The following is a 17,769-nucleotide window of genomic DNA, read 5'->3' as shown; positions in this document are numbered from 1 at the left end:
AGTCAATTATATGTCAAGCAGGAAAGGAAACAGAGAATGGGGAGGAAAAAAAATACTTGAAGAAATAATAGCTGAAACTGTCCTAAATTTGATGACAAACAGCAATTTAAAGATACAAGATGTTAAACGAACACCAAGAATATTAAACACAAAGAAGTTAATATTAAAGCATATCACAAACTGTTGATAGCCAAAGATAAAGACAAACCCTTAATAGCAACAAGAGAAACTTGACCTGTCACTTACAGAACAATAGTTTGATTAATGACTAACTTTTTAGAAGACAGAAGAGAGCAGAACATCTTTAAAGTGCTGAAAGAAAAACCTGTTAGCCCAAAGTTCTACATGCAGTAGAAATATCACTCAAAAATAAACGTGAAATAGAAATATCTTTAGATAAAAGAACACTAAGAAAATTCATGACCTGCAGATCTACACTAAATGAACTTCTTCAGGATGAAACTATGTAGAAACTCAAATCCTCAGAAAAGTCTGAAAAGCAACAGAAATGATAAATATATGAATAAATGCAAAAAAATGATTTTTTCATTTTTCCTCTTAATTTCTTTGTAAGCTATATAAATGTTAAAACTACATGTATAACATTATCTTCAGAGGTTGATAACATGTGAAGACGTATTACATATAACACATATAATATAAAAGATGGAGGTGTGACAGACATAGGTTCCAAGATTTCTATATTTTATGTGAAGTAACACATTATTAACTATAAGCGGACTATAAAAAGATAAGAATGTATATTGTTATCTCTGTTTTCTATTTTTGAAATTCCAAAACAATACTGAGAAAGCTATCAGGAAAATTAAAATGGAATTCCTAAATATACTAATATAATCTCCCCAAAAAAGGCCACAAAAGAGGAACACAGGAACAAAAATTAGACGAAAAACAAAATGGTAAGACACAAATAAATTGAAAGTCAAAGGACAAAAAAAAATACCATGCAAATAGTAATCAAAAGAGAGCTGGAATGGCTGTAGCAATAGCAAAAAGAAGAGCATTTTTAAGACAAAACTTGTAACTAGAGACAAAGAAGGACATTCTAAAGTGATAAAAGGGTTCATTCATCAGGAAGATATACAATTATAAACACATGTGACATAATACAACAGCATGTTTAAAAGATTAGGGCCGGCCCGTGGCTCACTTGGGAGAGTGTGGTGCTGATAACACCAAGGCCACAGGTTCGGATCCCTATGTAAGGATGGCCAGTTAGCTCACTTGGGAGAGCGTGGTGCGGACAACACCAAGTCAAGGGTTAATATCCCCCTACTGGTCATCTTAAAAAAAAAAAAGAAAAAGATTATATGCCATGACCAAGTGAGACTTATCCTAGGAATGTAAGATTGGCTCAACATACAAAAAAAAAAAATCAATGTAATACACCATATCAATAAAATAAAGAATAAAACCTATATGAATACTTCAATAGATACAGAAAAGTCATTTGACAAAACCCAACACCCTTTCATGACTTCCTCAATCTGACAAAGGACATCTGTGAAAAACCCACAGTTAACATCACACCTAATGGTGAAAGACTGAACGCTTTCTCCCTAAGATCGGAAACAAGACAAAGCTATCTGTTCTCACCACTTCTACTCAATTTTCTACTGGAGGTTGTAGCCAGGAGAATTAGGTAAGAAAAAGAAATAAAAGGCATTCCCATTATAAAAAAAGAAGTAAAACTATCTCTGTCTGCAGATGACATGATTTCAGATATAGAAAATCCAAAGGAATCTATTAAAAAACTATTACAACTAATAAATGAGTTAAGTAAAGTTGCAGGATATAAGATCAATATACAAAAATCAACTGCATTTCGATATAGTAGCAATAAACGCTCCAAAAATGAAAAGAAAATAATTTCACTTACAATAGCATCAAAAAGTATAAATACAAATAAATTTAACAAAAGAAGTACAAAACTTACACACTGAAAACTATGAAATATTATTGAAAGAAATTAAAGAAGACTCAAATAAATGGAAAGACATCTCATGTTCATGGATCAAAAGACTTATATTGTTAAGATGCCAGTACTGCACAAACTGATCTACCAATTCAACACAACCACTAACAGAATCTCAGCTGGCTTTTTTGCAGAAATTGACAAAGTGATCTTAAAATTCACATTTTAAGATATGCAAGGAACTCAGAGGCTCCAAGACAACTTAAAAAAACAAAAGAAAAAAAAAAAGATGGAAGACTCACACTTCCCAATTTCAAAGCTTACACAAAGCTACAGTAATCAAGACAGTGTGGTACTGGCTTAAAAACAGATATATAGATCAATGGAACAAAACTGAAAGTCCAGAAATAATCCCTTCCATTTATGTTCAATTGATTTTCAACAAAGGGGCCAAGACCATTCAAAGGGGAAAAAGAACAGACTTTTCAACACATGATACTGGGACAACTATCTATCCACATGCGAAAGACATCTACATTACACCATACACAATAATTAAATTTAAATGGATCACAGACCTAAATAAAACAGCCAAATTACAAAAATCCTAGAAGAAAACAGGAATAAATCTTTGTGACACTGGATTAGGCAATCCTTTCTTACATATGACACCAGAAGCACAAGTGATGAGAGAAGAAACAGGTAAACTAAATTTTTCATCAAAAGTAAAAACGTTTGTTTCAAACAACATTATCAAGGAAATGAATAAACAATTCACAGAATGGGAGAAAATATTTGCAAATCATATTTCTGATAATGGAGTTATAGGCATGATATACAAAGAATTCTTACTCAACAACAAAAAGACAAATAACCCAATTGAAAAATGAGTAAAGGTTGGTTAGAGCATAGCCTTACAACACCAAGGTCACGGGTTCAGATCCCTGCACCAATCAGCCACAAAAAAAAAACGAACAAAAAAAAAGTAAAAGATCTAAATAAGATATTTCTCCAAAGAAGACATACAAATGGCCACTAAACATATGAAAAGATGTTCAACACCATTAATTATTAGAGAAATGCAATTCAAAACCATTTACTGGGATGGCTATAATCAAATAGACAGATAGTAACAAGTGCTGGTGAGCATGTGGAGAAACTAGAATCCTCATACACTGTTGGTGGGAATATAAAATGGTGCAGCCACTTAGGATAAACAGTTTGACAACTCCTTGAAAGGTTAAATGTAAAGTTGTCAAATGACCAGCAATTCCACTGCTAGGTACATACCCAGGAGAATTGAAAACTTATGTCCTCACAAAAATCTGTACATAAATATTCACAACAGCATTATCCCATAAAAGCCTAAAGGTGTAAACAACCCAAATGTCCATCAACTGATGAGCGGATAAACAAATGCTATATAGCTATAAAATGGAATACAATTCAGCCATAAAAAGGAATGAAGTACTGATACATGTTACAACATGAATGAAACTTGAAACCATTATTCTAAGTGAAAGAAGCCAGATATAAAAGGCCATACATTATATAGTTTCATTTACATGAAATTTCAAGAACAGGTATATATGCACAGAGACAGAAAGTAGTGGTTACCCAGGGATGAGGTCTGTGGGAATATGGAGAGTGACGACAAACAGATATGGGGTTTCTTTTTTGGATGATGAGAATGATCTGAAATTAGATAGTGGTGATGGTTACACAATTCTATGAATACAATAAAAACGCCTGAATTTGAGGGGATGTATTTTATGGTACGTGAATTATACTATCAAGCGCCACATGACAACATTTCAGGCAACAATGAACTACATTTAAAATGGTGGTCCCATAAGACTATAACAGCTATACCATATAGCCTAAGTGTATAGTAGGCGCTGTGTGTGTGTGTGTGTGTGTGTGTGTAAACACACTCTGTGATGTTCCACAATGATAAAATCACCTAATACACATTTCTCAGAACACATCTCTGTTGTTAAACAATGCATGACTATATATTTTTTTAATTTTTTAAACAAAAACAAAATAATTTTTTAAAAATTTGAGTCAATTCAAATCCAACCACATCAATTACATTAAATATTAATAATCAAACTCTCCAATGAAAAGACAGAAATTACAGAAAAGATTTAAAAAAAGAAAAAAAGACAACTATATGCTGTCTACAAAAGACTCACTTTAAATATGAAGACAAAGATAAATTGAGTAAATGGATGGAAAAAAGTATACCAGGGAAATAGTATGCATAAAAAAGTTGGCATGACTAATACCAGATAAAATGGCTATCAAAACAAAATATATTACCAGAGACAAAGAACTTAATAATAATAAAAGGGTCAATTCAGAATAAAAACATAACAATCATAAATGTGTATGCACCCACAACCAGAACTTCAAATATGTGAAGCAAAAATTGACAGAATAAAATTAAAAGGAAAACAGAATTCTGCGATCATTGTTGGAGATTTTAACATCTACCTCTAAGCAACAAATAAAACTAAACAAAAAATCAGCAAAGAAATAGGTCTAAACACTATTAATCACATTGACTTGATTGATATTTACAGAATACAAGGGGTCTTTCAAAAAGTTAATGAAAAAATTCGTATTAACTTGTAAATCTATTTTTTTCCACGAACTTTTTTTGTTTTTTTTTCTTTTTGCCATGAACTTTTTGAAGTACCCTTGTAATATACCTAACAATGTCATAAAATATATTCTTTAAGCATACATAGAACATTTACTAGGAAAGATCATGTATCTTCAAATCTTAAAAAATTTTGAAAGATTTAATTTATAGAGTATGTTATCTGACCAAGATGGAATTAAACTAGAAATCAATAACAATAACATAACCAGGCAACTTCTCCCAAATATCTGGAAAATAAATAATACTCTTCTAAATTATCATTGGGTCAAAGTAAAAATCACATGAGAAATTAGAAAATATTTTGAACTGAATACTAATGAAAATACAACATATCAAAATTTGTGAGATGCAACTGAGGCAGTGTATAGAAAGAGGTCTATGGCTTTAAATGTCTCTATTAGAAAAGAACAAGGTCTCAAATTAATGATCTAAGTTTCTACCTCAAGAAAAGGGAAGTGGTTGCAAATTATACTCTAAGTAAACAGAAGGAAGAAAATAAAAAAGAGCAGAAATCAATGAAACTGATAACCTGTAGCCAGACTAATTAAGAAATAGAGAAGAAACAAATCATCTGTACCAGCAATGAAAAAGAGACATCACTACAGACTCTTCAGACATTAAAAGTATAACAAGGAAATAATTTGAACTATATGACATTACATTTGACAACTTGGATGAAATGGATATTTGGGGCTATAGGAACAGCAATTGCAAAAGCCTGAAAGGACTAGGATTGCTGGTACATTTAGGGGCTGTGAACAGGATGATGCTGTCCAGCAGCTTGAGTCTGATAGTAGAGGGCCAGACAGGTGGTATCTGACCAGAGGGCAACAGGGAGCCCTTGAGGCTCCAGCTACTTCCGAAGAAAGGTCGAGCTTGGTGGAAGGCTGGCACCACCATCCAGGAGAATAAGGCCTGAAGCCTGGATTGCATCTGACCAGAGGGCAACAGGGAGCCCTTGAGGCTCCAGCTACTTCCGAAGAAAGGTCGAGCCTGGTGGAAGGCTGGCACCACCATCCAGGAGAATAAGGCCTGAAGCCTGGATTGTCTGTGGAACAATGGCAAGGGATAAGGTAGAAAAAGAGGAGAGGGAGGAGGCGGAGCGCAGGGCAGGGCCTGGAACCTGGCATGGGTGCTGGAAATGGGCCCCGGAAGGCAGTACAGACAGGGGATGAGGCTTTGGTCCCCAGCCTGCTGAGCATGTGAAGCCAGGGGCAGCTGGGGGAGGCCTCTGAGGGGCAGCAAGGGGCACCAAAGTACCTGTTTTCCTGTCCCAGTCCCTGCCAGGAGGGCCTCATGCCTGCTCCTGCTCAGAACAGGACACCAGAGGTTCAACACACACCTGCCCCCACTGAGGCCAAGGGAGCTCAGCTGGAACACATGCAGAACCATCTCCATCTCAAATACCAATCATAACCGCAGGTGGGCTGGGTCCATGTGAAGACACATGGCCTCATGAGAATGGGGGTGGGCCCAGGAGAGGGTCCCAAGAAGGCAGGGCCCTAACACAAGGATATGATCACAGATGCAGAGACAGTAAGAAAGTGAGGCCAGGCAAGCTCCAAGTGTTAGCGTCTATTGTCTTAGTTTGTCCATCTGGACAGTGGGGAGGGCAAGCCTGGTGTAACAGAGTGGCCACGAGGATCAACTTCAACAACAGAGCATGGTGCCTGCCCACCCCACCCCTGATCCTCCAGTCCCCAACCCCAGGCCACATGAGGCCTGCCCCATCTGCCCCATCTGCCCCACCATTCTCAGCACCCCCTCTGATGCCACACATGTGAGGAGCTTTCCCTTCCTCCAATCTCTGCACGGCCTGCTCTTTCTCCCTGCACCTCTGCTTCTCAGCCAGCCTAGGTGTCACAAACCTGGAGTGGGCTCCCTGATCCCCCAGGCTGGGTCAGGGGCCTCCTTTGGGCTCCCACAGCTCCCCAGGGTAGCCGAGATCAGGCCATGTTTGTTGAGAGCATGATGGCAATGGAGACCTCTCTGTGGCAACGGCAGGCCAAGGCCCATGTCCCCAGAGCCCCTCTGCTCAGGATGGGACTGGCCTACGAGGCAAGGGGTCCATCTGCTCCCCAACTCTGCTTCTACCTGTCTCTGAGCCTCAGTTTCCTCATCTGTGGGATAGGGCAATGGCATCCACCTCCCTGCAGCCCACCTGCCAGCACTCACCCATCAGGCTCTGCCGCTCCTCTTTCTTCCGGGCCTTCTGCTTGGCCTCCAGCTGCACCACTGACAGGGACGGCCCCACTGTGGGGCTGGGGAGGGCGCTGGCTGCAAAGCGGGCCAGCAGGCCCAGCCCACTCTCCTCCAGGCCTGGCGACAGGGCCCGCTCCCGGGCACCCAGCCTACAGCCGCCGCTGGCCTCCTCCTCCTGCTCCAGCTCCTCCTCCTCGTCCTCCTCCTCAGAGCTCTCATCTGGCGTGCAGAAAACAGGGGACAAGTCAGAGTCTCATCCTTGGGCACACACCCCCCACTGCCACCCAGGCCCGGAGCAGCCACTTAGCTCCAGCCTAGCCCCTCAGTCCTCACCACAGGGCTGCTAGGTGTGGATTCAGAACCATCCCACAAGTCCCACCAATGGCCCAATGCCCCCATCAAACTGAGCCCAAGACACAGGCGTCTGGGACAGCCCAGAGGTGGGCAGCGGCTTTGGGTATCAGGGTGGGCTTCTAGAAGGGGAGCACTGACATGCACCTGCACTGTGGGCAGGGGGACAGACACACGGACAAGGACTGGAGACAGCTCTCTCCACGGTCTCACACACATACACACACACACGCCCCAACATACGACATGGAGGCCGAGGAAGGAGGCAGGAGAGGAGAGAAGGAAAGAGAAGGCAGAGGGAGGTAAGAGAGGGAATGGGAGCGGGCCTTCGGGCATCAGGCTGGGGTTCTGGGCACAGGCACCTTGGGGGACTTCCACCAGAAAGAGGCCTGGGGCTGGCAGCAGAAGGTGGAGTTTGGTCTCTTCCTGGGGGATGGGGGGTCCCCCACAGTTCGAGCCCTGAGCAGAGCTCTGGAGTCCAAAGTGGACTCCCAGCAATACCCACGTGCTGGGGAGTCTGGAGCAAGTCCCTAACCCTAGCCCTCTGTGAGCCCCTATTTTCTCATCTGTGGTATGGGGTGACCCTCCCAGCCCCAACTCAGCTAAGGGGAGGATCCAAACAGGACCACATGTATGAAGGAGAAAAAATGTTTTGCAGGTTTAAAGAAGATCAAACAAACAGGGCCACTCCCTGTGACCTACAGAAAGGAACTATGCTGTCTCCACTGCCCAGGAGCTATAGGGAGCCCACTGGGGGACAGATGAGTCAGCCCACCCTGCACCAGGGAGCCTTAGGCTCAACAGGGTCAAGTCCTCCAGCTGCAGAGCAGGACTTGAACCCAGGGTGGGTGGGCCAGCTAAGAAGCCCCAGCAATTGGTCCTGCTGTCCTGAGGGCCTGTAGCCCTCCAAGGCCAGCTCGGGCTATTAGGACAAAGGCAGGGTAGATGGGGGATCTGCAGGGAGAGCAGGGGATGACACTCCCTGCAGATGAACCAAACTTCCCACCAAAACCCCCACTGTCTTGATGCACGAACTTGCTTCTGACCTTCCTAGGGAGACAACCTGACTGACCCAACTAGGGTAGGCAGGCGGGAGGCATCTGAGAGCTGATTGCTGTGAAATGCAATGGCCACGGTGCCCAAGCCTGCCCTTCTGCTTTGCAAGCCAGAGCACTGGGAGCACGAAGGTGGTTCTGGGAGCCCATGGCCAAGGGCGGGGCCCAGGCAGGGCTGGACAGCAGCTCTACCCAGCAAGAAGAGGCAGGAGAAACCACACTGTTTCCAGGACAGGGAGCAGTCTAGGTTCTGGGGGATGCAGAGGGGAAGACAAATGACCAACTCCACGTTCTCCTGCCAATGCCCCAAACCGCCCGCTTGCCTAAGTGCAGCCCCAGGGGTGCCAATGAGGGCAGAGGTTCTGTCTGTCTTCCCGTTTGTCAGAGGGAGCCCAGCTTGCTGTTGGGCCACCCCTGGGAGAGAGAGGCAGTGATAAACTTGAGGAGTCCATAAGGGCATAGAGACAAGGAAGAGGCAGAGGAAGAGAGGAGGTGCGTTAAGAGGGGTGAGAAGGCGGGAGGCTGGCTCCCTGAGCGATGGATGAAGCAGGCTGGAGGGGCCAGCGGGGCAGGCAGGGGCAGGCAGGCAATGCACACTTGCGATCATTCACATTGCGGACGTCACATGGTTCTGTCTCCGCCCCAGTGGGCCACAGCGGCAAAGCAGGCTAAGTGTAGGCAGACTTTTGACAGCGCCTGGGTCCCCCACATCAGGCCTCCCTGGGGTTGGCCAATTTGAGCAGGGTGGCAGGCAGGGGGCTGGCTGGGGTAGGGCCATGGGGTTGGATATGTGGCCAGGAATTTTCCCTTCTAATGACACCCTGCCCTGGCTGCTCAGGTGTGGAGACTCCAGAACTCCAGGAATCTTTCCCATCCAGAAGGATTCTCAACCAGCAGGGTGTGGCGGGGCAAGTAAGGAGGGCCAATTCTGGGTTTCTGTATGCCTGCAGCATCCACATCAGATCCCAGAAAGCCAGTAGCAGGCCAGTCCCAGCACCCTGAAATGGAACAGCATTCGGAAAGCAAAGACCAAAAAAGGGTGTACTTTCCACAAAATGGGGACACAGCCTCCTGTGACTCTCCCGATTCCCTCCTGCTTGACAAGCCCACACTGGCTGACTCCCACGGTAGTTGGTCTGCTCAGGCCAGGGTCCGGGGTTGGGGTGTGAGGACCAAGAAAGCTTTTCTGGAGTTGTCCACAGCTGAGGCAACACAGCCTGCTGGCGGAGGGGCAGGAGGGGGGTCCCGACAAAGAGACCCAAGGAAATGCAGAAAAACTTTATTCTATTTTTAAAATCTTGGTTCGGTACATGGGGTTGGCTGTTATAACTTGGTTCGACCCAATAGATGCCAAAGCGATCTGCTGCTGCCAGACCCGGTGGGGGCAAACCCCGAGGAGGGGGGGTGTACAGAGGACAGAAAGAAAAGGGTTTTGCCTACCTACGGAGCAGCGAGCCGGGCTCGGACCCAAGCTCGGTGCCCCGCTGCGCCGTCTGCCCTACTCCCAGCCTTCGCTTTGCGTCCAGAGTGCAGCGTGAGAGCAAATGCAAGAGACCGAAACAGACATTCAAAGCGTCATGGGTAGGGGTCAAGGGTGAGGTATGGTCAGGCTGCTGGGAGGAGAAAGCAGACACACTAGAAAAGCCAAGCCGATTAAGTGTTTAGTACCGGGGTCAGTAAGGCCCTATTACCCAAATATCCCTTTTGAGACCTGATCAATGGTCTGCTTGCAGGGAGGCAAGCCGAGGAGCCTGAGCCCCCCTCCCCACACCCCCTCCGCTCCCCTATCTGCGCTCTGTCCATGGACACTGCTGCAGCCAGCCCTGCGTTCCAAAGCTGGGCAAACGACCCCTTTCTGAGAGCTCTGGAGGGCTGCCTACTTCTCTGTAGGGTCTGAGCTGGGGCAGGAGAGCTCAAAAACTTGGAAGCTGGAACCCCGGCTTTAATGGCATGGAGGGATGGGGCATGGAGGTCTAGCTGAGGTCAGAGAGGGAGGTCGGGGAGAGAGAGGGGAATGGCAAACCAACCAGACTCATCCAGAAGAGCCGGAGGACCTCGGAAAACGAGGCTGGTCAGTTAGTGACCTCTCTTCTTGGCCCAGGTTGCATTCACTCAGACAGGAGGCAGCCCAAGAGAATGTGAGCCCAAAGGGCATCCGACTCCCTGCAGTGCCATCTCCTGATCACCCAAAATCCATCTCTGCCAATTTGGAGGGGAGGTATGGGAGGGGAAAAGGTAGACCAGAAATTTGAGAGCAAGGCTGGAAAGCTGGGGCAGGGTCCTGGTCCCAGGTTGCTGCACCAGTTCATATGCAGGTTCCCCATGACACTCCCAGGCCTCACTCAAGGAGCAACTGACATCTGGGTGCTGCTACCCAGGGCTCTGGGGACCCCCACGGCCTGGCCCTAAAACCAGGCCTAGGAAATGTTTTCAAGAATTCACTTGCTTCCCCTTCTTGGGACATTTCTGATTGAAGGGCCTGAAGGGCTCAGACACTTCTAACCCCAGAAGTACAATTCTGACATTAGAGAAGTCAGAGCCAGAATGTTCTCAGGAGTAAAGGTCTGACCCTTTTTGTATAAGTGGGTGGCTGAAGACCCCTGCTGAGCTGAGGCCTGGAGGTCTAGGACTGCTTTGTCCCTCAACATGGCAATAAAGCCAATGCTTTCAAATTTAACAAAGACCAGGGACATAAAATGGTCTTGACCCTGCACTGCCTACACACCCTTCAAAACAGAAACTTGTGTTAGGAGACAGGTGTTTATAAATAAATATTTTTTTAACCACTGGTGAATAAGAATACAGCTTTAAGAAAATAAAAGACAAACAAGCAGCTTAAAAAAAAAAAAAAAAGATGATGCTGGAGGTGAGAGCAGCTGACTTTAAACCTGAAAAATGAAATGAATGCCAATAGCTACCAGGGATATTTGAATAATAGAGGAAAGCGCAGACGGCGTTATCCCATCTCTGCTCCTTCTGGGGTAGTGAGGAGGAGGGGGACGGAGGAGGGGAAGGAGGAACAAAATGAAGGGAAGCATCAACCTAACATCTAGTAAGGACACAGCAAGAGAGACAAGGCACACGGGTTTAGTTAAAAATGAACTCGATATGTTTAATAAAGCTTGGTATTACCAAAATCGCGGTACAAACATCAAGTCACACGCCCACACGACAGAATTCCATTTACAAAATGTCCCTCAGGAAGCCTCCACCAGGCCCTCGCCAAGAGAGAACCCAACCCAAGCCTGTGGTCTAGGCGGGCAGAAAAGGCGAGGGGGTGGGGCAGAGGGCGGAGAGGGCAGAGAGTGGAGGAAGGTGAAGACTAAAAACTGATCTGTATAAAAGCTCAAAAAGAGCTAGCCAATGATATTATCACAATGATGCAGTACAAATAAAAACAAAAGTAAAAGTAAGTCAGCTGATAAGGCAGGCTATGCTGCCAAGAACCCAGATGGCTGCCCTTCCTGCAGCCATCGAGGTGGACGGCCGAGCCTCTGCCATCTCTCCTGCGCGCCCACGCCCGCTCTCACCCGCGCTCGCTCTCACTCACTCTCTCGCTAGAACACATGGAAGGGGTTTTGTGTTTGGAGCTAGTAACCTTGGTCAATCGAGTCCTCCGAAGAGTCGCTGAAGGAGGATCGGGCCTCAGCCTCTCGAAGCAGCAAACAAAACGGCTGCTTCCTGCTGGCAGCTGGCTTGGGTTTCAGAGTCCGGGGGCCCACCAGGCCCCTCTTGGCCAGCTTGGAGCCTCCAGCAGGTTTGCTGTTCTTTGCCACCATGCCACACAGAATGGAAGACGTCAGTTTGGAGCTGGAGGGGCCTTGAGCAGACCACTCATCCTTCAGGAATTCTTCCTCTTCCTCTGAGTCCGTATCTGCAGTCAAAGTAGTTTTTAATAAAGATAAGTCACAGAGCGCCAGGGAGGAGGGAAGAGCTGGTGTCTTTATTGTTTTTAGCAGTTCTGAGCACACACTGGGATGTGCTAAAACAGAGAGGTCCAGATGCCTACTGCCACGGAAAAAGCTTTTACGACACCATGGGCTCTCCTCCCAGGCCTGGGCCTTTCACCTTTCACCTGGGGAGGCCTCCATACTGTACAGCTCATTTTTTGAGTGCCTGGACCAGGCCCTTTCTAGGCTGGATGCTGCCAGCATCACCCACCATGGTCACTTCAGCAATAAGCCTTTCCAGACACAAGGGGTTGGGGGGTCTATCCTCAGGAGTGACTCTCTCCTGATCATAGCAGTCACTGCCATGCATTCCTGCTCTATTTCACCGGACTGCACACAGCCCAAGGGCTCCTTCTAGGAAAGGATATGTCCCAGGAGGAGATGGGTCATCACACACACCTCTTCCCAATCCCTGCTCAGCAACATCACAATGGTAGAGTGAGAGCATTTACACCAAGGTTATTGGCAAATGACGTTACAACTATGGCCCCCCCCCCTTTTTTTTTTTGATGGCTGGCCAGTTCCCAGCCCTTTTTAATCAGAGAGCCAGTATACCAGCATATCACCTCTGGCTTCCCATAAGTCTCTGGCCTGACTACGTGATTGAGGACAAAGGTCTTCAAACCTTCCTGAGAGAGGACCGACTGACTTTGGGGAGAGGAGCCTATTAAGTGGGAGCAGCTCTGGCCCCTTCCAACCCCAACCCCAACACATTCACACCATTTTTATCTGTTTTACATATTTGGCTGCTGAACAAGGTGGGAAGAAAGGGCTCCACAGCCGAAGACTAATCCCTTGACCTGCTAAAATCCACTCCAAACGGGAGGAACATTAACCAACACAGCTGCACCTCCAAGGTCCAAGAGAAACTACACAAATGGGAAGCAGGGAAGGTCCTGTGTCTGTTTCCATCAACATCTATACTTTCTATTCCAACCCAGACCCCAACTTCAGGATGGCCTGGCAATTCTGGGGTCAAGCCTCACTAAGCTGCTAGCTCCTAGCCATCTCCCAGCCACAGCTTTCTCTCCTGAGGCCACATTCCAGGCTGGAGAAGCAAGTAGATGACGAAAACCAACTTGGCATGCCACCCACCCCCAACGACCCAGACTGAAAAAGCAGTTCTCTTCCACCTCCTGCCAGCACAGCATCTCTCTGCTGGAAAACACCCCTGCCTCTTTGTGACCCTGCACTCCCAGTGACCCAGAGTTGCAGAAAAGCAAATTATAAAAAATAGAGGAGTGCTTGCCACAGCCAGGTGCACATTACAGCCATCATCTAGTTGGAAACAGGCCTGGTGATTTCCTCCTTGCAATGTTAGCCCGTTTCCCTCCCCTGGACAGTGGAGTTTTAGACAAAGGTATATCGGAGTCACACTGGGAACTTGAACACTCCCTCACACACGCAACTGCACACACACCTGCTGCAGTGGGCTCACCAACTTAGAGTATCCCAAAGACCTCAGGGACCAAGCGGATCTCTAGCCTCTATCTCTAGCCACCCATGTTCACCTGTAAGTGGGAGGAGTGGGGGAATCTTCCAGCACAGCCAGTGCACATTCACAGATCACTCCCCCTTGGAAGATCTTTTTTGGAGACTGAAAAAGCAAAGGAAAGCCCTTCCCGTCCCCTTCAGAGCAAGAAGTCTCTAACACCGTCCCCCTCTCTGTGCCCACACACTTGCCAGGTGCCCGAGCAGTGCTGTCTGACCGCACCCATCAGACCTGGAGGGCCACCTCCCATGTCCTCAGCACGTAGGCACGGATGAGCTGCTTGCCTCACACCCATCAGAGCATCAGTCCTGGAGACTCACTAGTCCAGAGCAAACAAAAAACACGCACGCCTAAAAAAAAATAACCCGCAGCTTAATCCTGGGCCAGGCACCATGCTCAGCTTTTTGCCCACATAAGCTCGCTTAAGGCTCTCGACAGCCCTGTGAAACAGGTGATGACATTTTAACACCAAGTCCATAAACACTTTTATTTTCTTTCCTAACGAAAATCCTACATCGTAACATTAAATGTGTACGACTTTTGCACTTGACGTTCAAACTCCACCTCCCCTGTCCGCCCTCCACAAACCAGCCAGAGCCAATCAAAAGCCCTGGACACACAGAACCAGCAGTCGCCAAACAAAGCCCTCCACCCAGGCCAGGGCCTAGGGACACCCATAATAAACACCACGGACAACGACATGGGCCAGGATCCAAGAAACCCTTCCTGACCTTCCCGCAGCAGCCACATCCCTCAGTACCTGTCCACCCTGGGCATGAGCTGCTCCCTCCACCATTACTGAGCGAGCACCTATTAGCTGCCAGGCAGCGAGCTCCAGGTTACCAGAAGCCACAGACAGCCGCCTTGCTCGGGAAAACCACACGGGCACTCCGATACGGCAGCCTCTAGTTTAATGAGATAAAACTCCGTTCCCCAGTCCCACTGGCTGCTCCACTTCAAGGGCTCAAGAGCCACACGCGGCCAGTGGCTCCCGCACTGGACAGGGCCGATATGGAACACGTCCATCGTGGCAGAAAGTTCTAGTGGCTAGGCGAATCGGACAGACCCGGGTTGAATCCGGCTCGACTATCCCCACCCAAGGGCACACACTTCCCTGTACCTCTCCAGCCTCAGCATCCTCAGCAACAAAATGGGGGTAACCGCTCGCAGGGTGGCTCCCGCACTGGACAGGGCCGATATGGAACACGTCCATCGTGGCAGAAAGTTCTAGTGGGCAGGCGAATCGGACAGACCCGGGTTGAATCCGGCTCGACTATCCCCACCCAAGGGCGCACACTTCCCTGTACCTCTCCAGCCTCAGCATCCTCAGCAACAAAATGGGGGTAACCGCTCGCAGGGCTGTCACAGATACAATGAAAGAACGCCCGTGAAGCCCTCCATTCAGAGCTCAGCAGGTACTCGCTCCCATCACTGCTGTTTTCACTTTCACTACACGTCAGTCGTCCGCGGACGACCGCGAGCTTCCGACCGTGAGCTTCCTGCGGGCAGGGGAGGCCGGTCATCTCCAGGACCCTCAAAAGTCGCTTCACTCCAGACCTCTCCAGGCCGAACAGCCCCGAACTCTATAGCACGCAAGGCCTCCACGCCAACCGCTTCCGGAAAGCTAGTGTAGGGCGGGCACGTGGGGGCAGACGGACATCCGTTCCCATCCGCCAATCACGGGTTCTCACCAATCACAGGCGCCTGCCCAGCACCGCACCCACCAATTACCGGCACTTCCACTTCAGCCGTACCCACTTCCGGCCTGGAGACCGCGCAAAGCCAGACGAGGTCTTTAAGTGACCCAGACAGAGAATGAGGAGGAGGAAGGTGAAGGAGAGAAAAGGAGAGAAGTAGCGGCCCGGGAGGCGGCACTGCGTCCGCTACTTACTGTAGGAATAGCTGCTCACTTCCGAGGCGAACGGGGAATGGGCCGACTTGGGCGGGCCTCTGGCCTTGAACCCCACCTCCATCTTCCTGGCTTTGGCGGCCCTTTTGTGTTTACCTTCTCTGGAAGATTTCAGAGACAGGCCGAGGCCTTTGGCCAGCGCCTTCCGGTCCTTGCCCAGCAGGCTATCATAAGGAGTCAAGTACCTGCCACAGCCCCGGCTAGTTTTCGATTTCCCCCCAGAACTGTCCGAAAACTTGAAGGGCGACTTCAACTTGTCCTGTTTTGTGAGGGAGAGGGCCTTGTCTAGCTTGCTTGCCAACTGCTCCTGGTCACTGGCCATCTTCTTTTTTTTAATCTTTAGCTGGAGAGGGAAGTTGGGTCACAAGTTAAGACACTTGGCAAAACAGGATAGTGGGTTTCAGTGCACAAACTCTGACGAGGCCAGGGTCCAATTCTTCCCCCTGCCTCTGATTTCTGCCAACTTGCTTAACTTCTCTTGGCCTTAATTCTGTAAAACAGGGATACTTATGTCTGGGCATCATCATTTTTGTTCCGAAGATGAACGGAGATAAGGCACATAAAGTGTTTATCAAAATGTCTGGCACAAGGTAACCACTGAATAGCTGTTACTGTCGTTACAATTATCATTGGCACTTGCATTTCCACTCTGGCTTTCCATGGCACTGTCTGGTGCCTCCTAAGGAAGCACTTTAAGCAAGCAAAGCTGCTGATGGCCTGGACAAGGCAGCTGGATTAAGGGAGGAGGAAGGAACCAAGATTGAAAACCCAGATCGTAGCATGGCTAATCTGCTTATCTCAACCCCCTACAGCAGCTGACTGCTGCAGAGTCTAAACCAGCCTGTCCAACTAAATGGGCTGAAGCTGCCAAGAAAATGCCTGGAGTGTGCCTTAGATGCCTGAAGCAGAAAGAACCATTAGAGATTTCACAGATTAAATTCCTGCTTGCATGTCTATCGTCAACTGTAGTCATTTGTTGAAGTGAAATGTGCAGCTTCAAAGCCATCAGTGCCCTACATTTGAACATTTTATCTCTATTTTCTTTAAATCAGGTAGCATTTCATAAAGAGGAAAAAAGTTGGGATAGTATCAAAAGCATCCCTACAATTTGAGAGTGAAAAGGAGCCTGGTGTACAAACTGGCTATCTTTCTCCTGGACCCAGTCTCCCTATGTCAATATTTCCCCCTGATGGCCAAATCAACCAAAACATCCCCTTTGCATAGGGCTTTATGGGGAGGGATGACAAGGTACATTAGTATTTAGAGAAAAGAACCTTAAGTGGATGATTTCAAAGCTCTGCAGAAATGAGAAAAATCAAGGAGTTGGCTCTCACCCCATTACCCCAGGAGAGTTCACAGAGGAAATTACAATGGCATCAAGCCCCTGTTTCTTAGAACTACAGAATGGTTAAGCTGCTCATTAAACAATTATACTGTTAAACAACAGAGTAATTGCGTTATTTGGTTAAGAACTTGCAGTCTCCCTGCTTGGCTTCAGCAAAGGGTCATGGAGCATGTGAAGCTTTTAGTCCTAGCTCCACCTCTAAGGCTGTGTTACTTTGGTAAGTCCCTTACTTCTCTGGGCCTTAATTTCCTCCTCTGTACCATAAGAAAGATTAGAGAAGAGTCATTCCAGCACTAAGGCAACCATTTCTATGGTTTCTGTACAGCATTAGGGACCAACAGACCTGCAAAGGGAACATAAACTCCAACATACCCTCCAGACCCTCTATCCCAGGACCATAGTGCACCTGGAAGACTGGGTTACTGACCTGACTCATGAAGTCGGATGAGGCTTCATGCTCATCCCAAGTCTGGTTCCTTCCCCTGGCTTTCCCCATTCCAATGAGAGCATCATGTTCCTCCTCAGGCCCCTTATGTCTCTTCCTTATTGCTGCTCCCAGCTCGTAGTCATCTGATGTCAGTAGGGACTTGCTGCTCAGCCTGAAACCCAGATGCACCACTGGTAAGCACCCTTGCCAGGCAACACTGCAGGGCTGGGGGTCCACCCTTGTAGCCCTGAAGGGTTGGGCTCTGGATGCTGAAGCACAGTGATGCCAGAGTGACCAGTCTGGGGAGACAGCTCTTGTAAAGCTATTGTGCTGAAATTGTGGGATATTTGTGAATGAGGCAGAATGAGAGTTTAATGTGAGAGAAGAAGAAAAACTCCAAATTAGCATCCTCCACTGCCCCTTTCTCACTC

General features: G+C 47.4%; 1 protein-coding gene across 1 annotated transcript in view; it reads right to left on the bottom strand.

The window, feature by feature from the left end:
* The window catches only part of TNRC18 (trinucleotide repeat containing 18), a 98,358-nt gene that overhangs the window by 27,818 nt on the left and 52,771 nt on the right, over positions 1 to 17,769 (bottom strand). Inside the window, exons 17-20 of the mRNA XM_008574420.1 lie at positions 17,339 to 17,510; positions 15,549 to 15,909; positions 11,814 to 12,089; positions 6,783 to 7,028 (exon numbers count right to left, since the gene is read on the bottom strand). Coding sequence (XP_008572642.1) covers positions 6,783 to 7,028; positions 11,814 to 12,089; positions 15,549 to 15,909; positions 17,339 to 17,510 — 1,055 coding nt within the window. The remainder of the gene's footprint in view (positions 1 to 6,782; positions 7,029 to 11,813; positions 12,090 to 15,548; positions 15,910 to 17,338; positions 17,511 to 17,769) is intronic.

The sequence above is a fragment of the Galeopterus variegatus genome, unplaced genomic scaffold (assembly GCF_000696425.1).
Source record: "Galeopterus variegatus unplaced genomic scaffold, G_variegatus-3.0.2 Scaffold1044, whole genome shotgun sequence".
In the NCBI taxonomy this organism is placed as follows: domain Eukaryota; kingdom Metazoa; phylum Chordata; class Mammalia; order Dermoptera; family Cynocephalidae; genus Galeopterus; species Galeopterus variegatus.
This window is presented reverse-complemented; position numbering and strand designations above follow the sequence as displayed.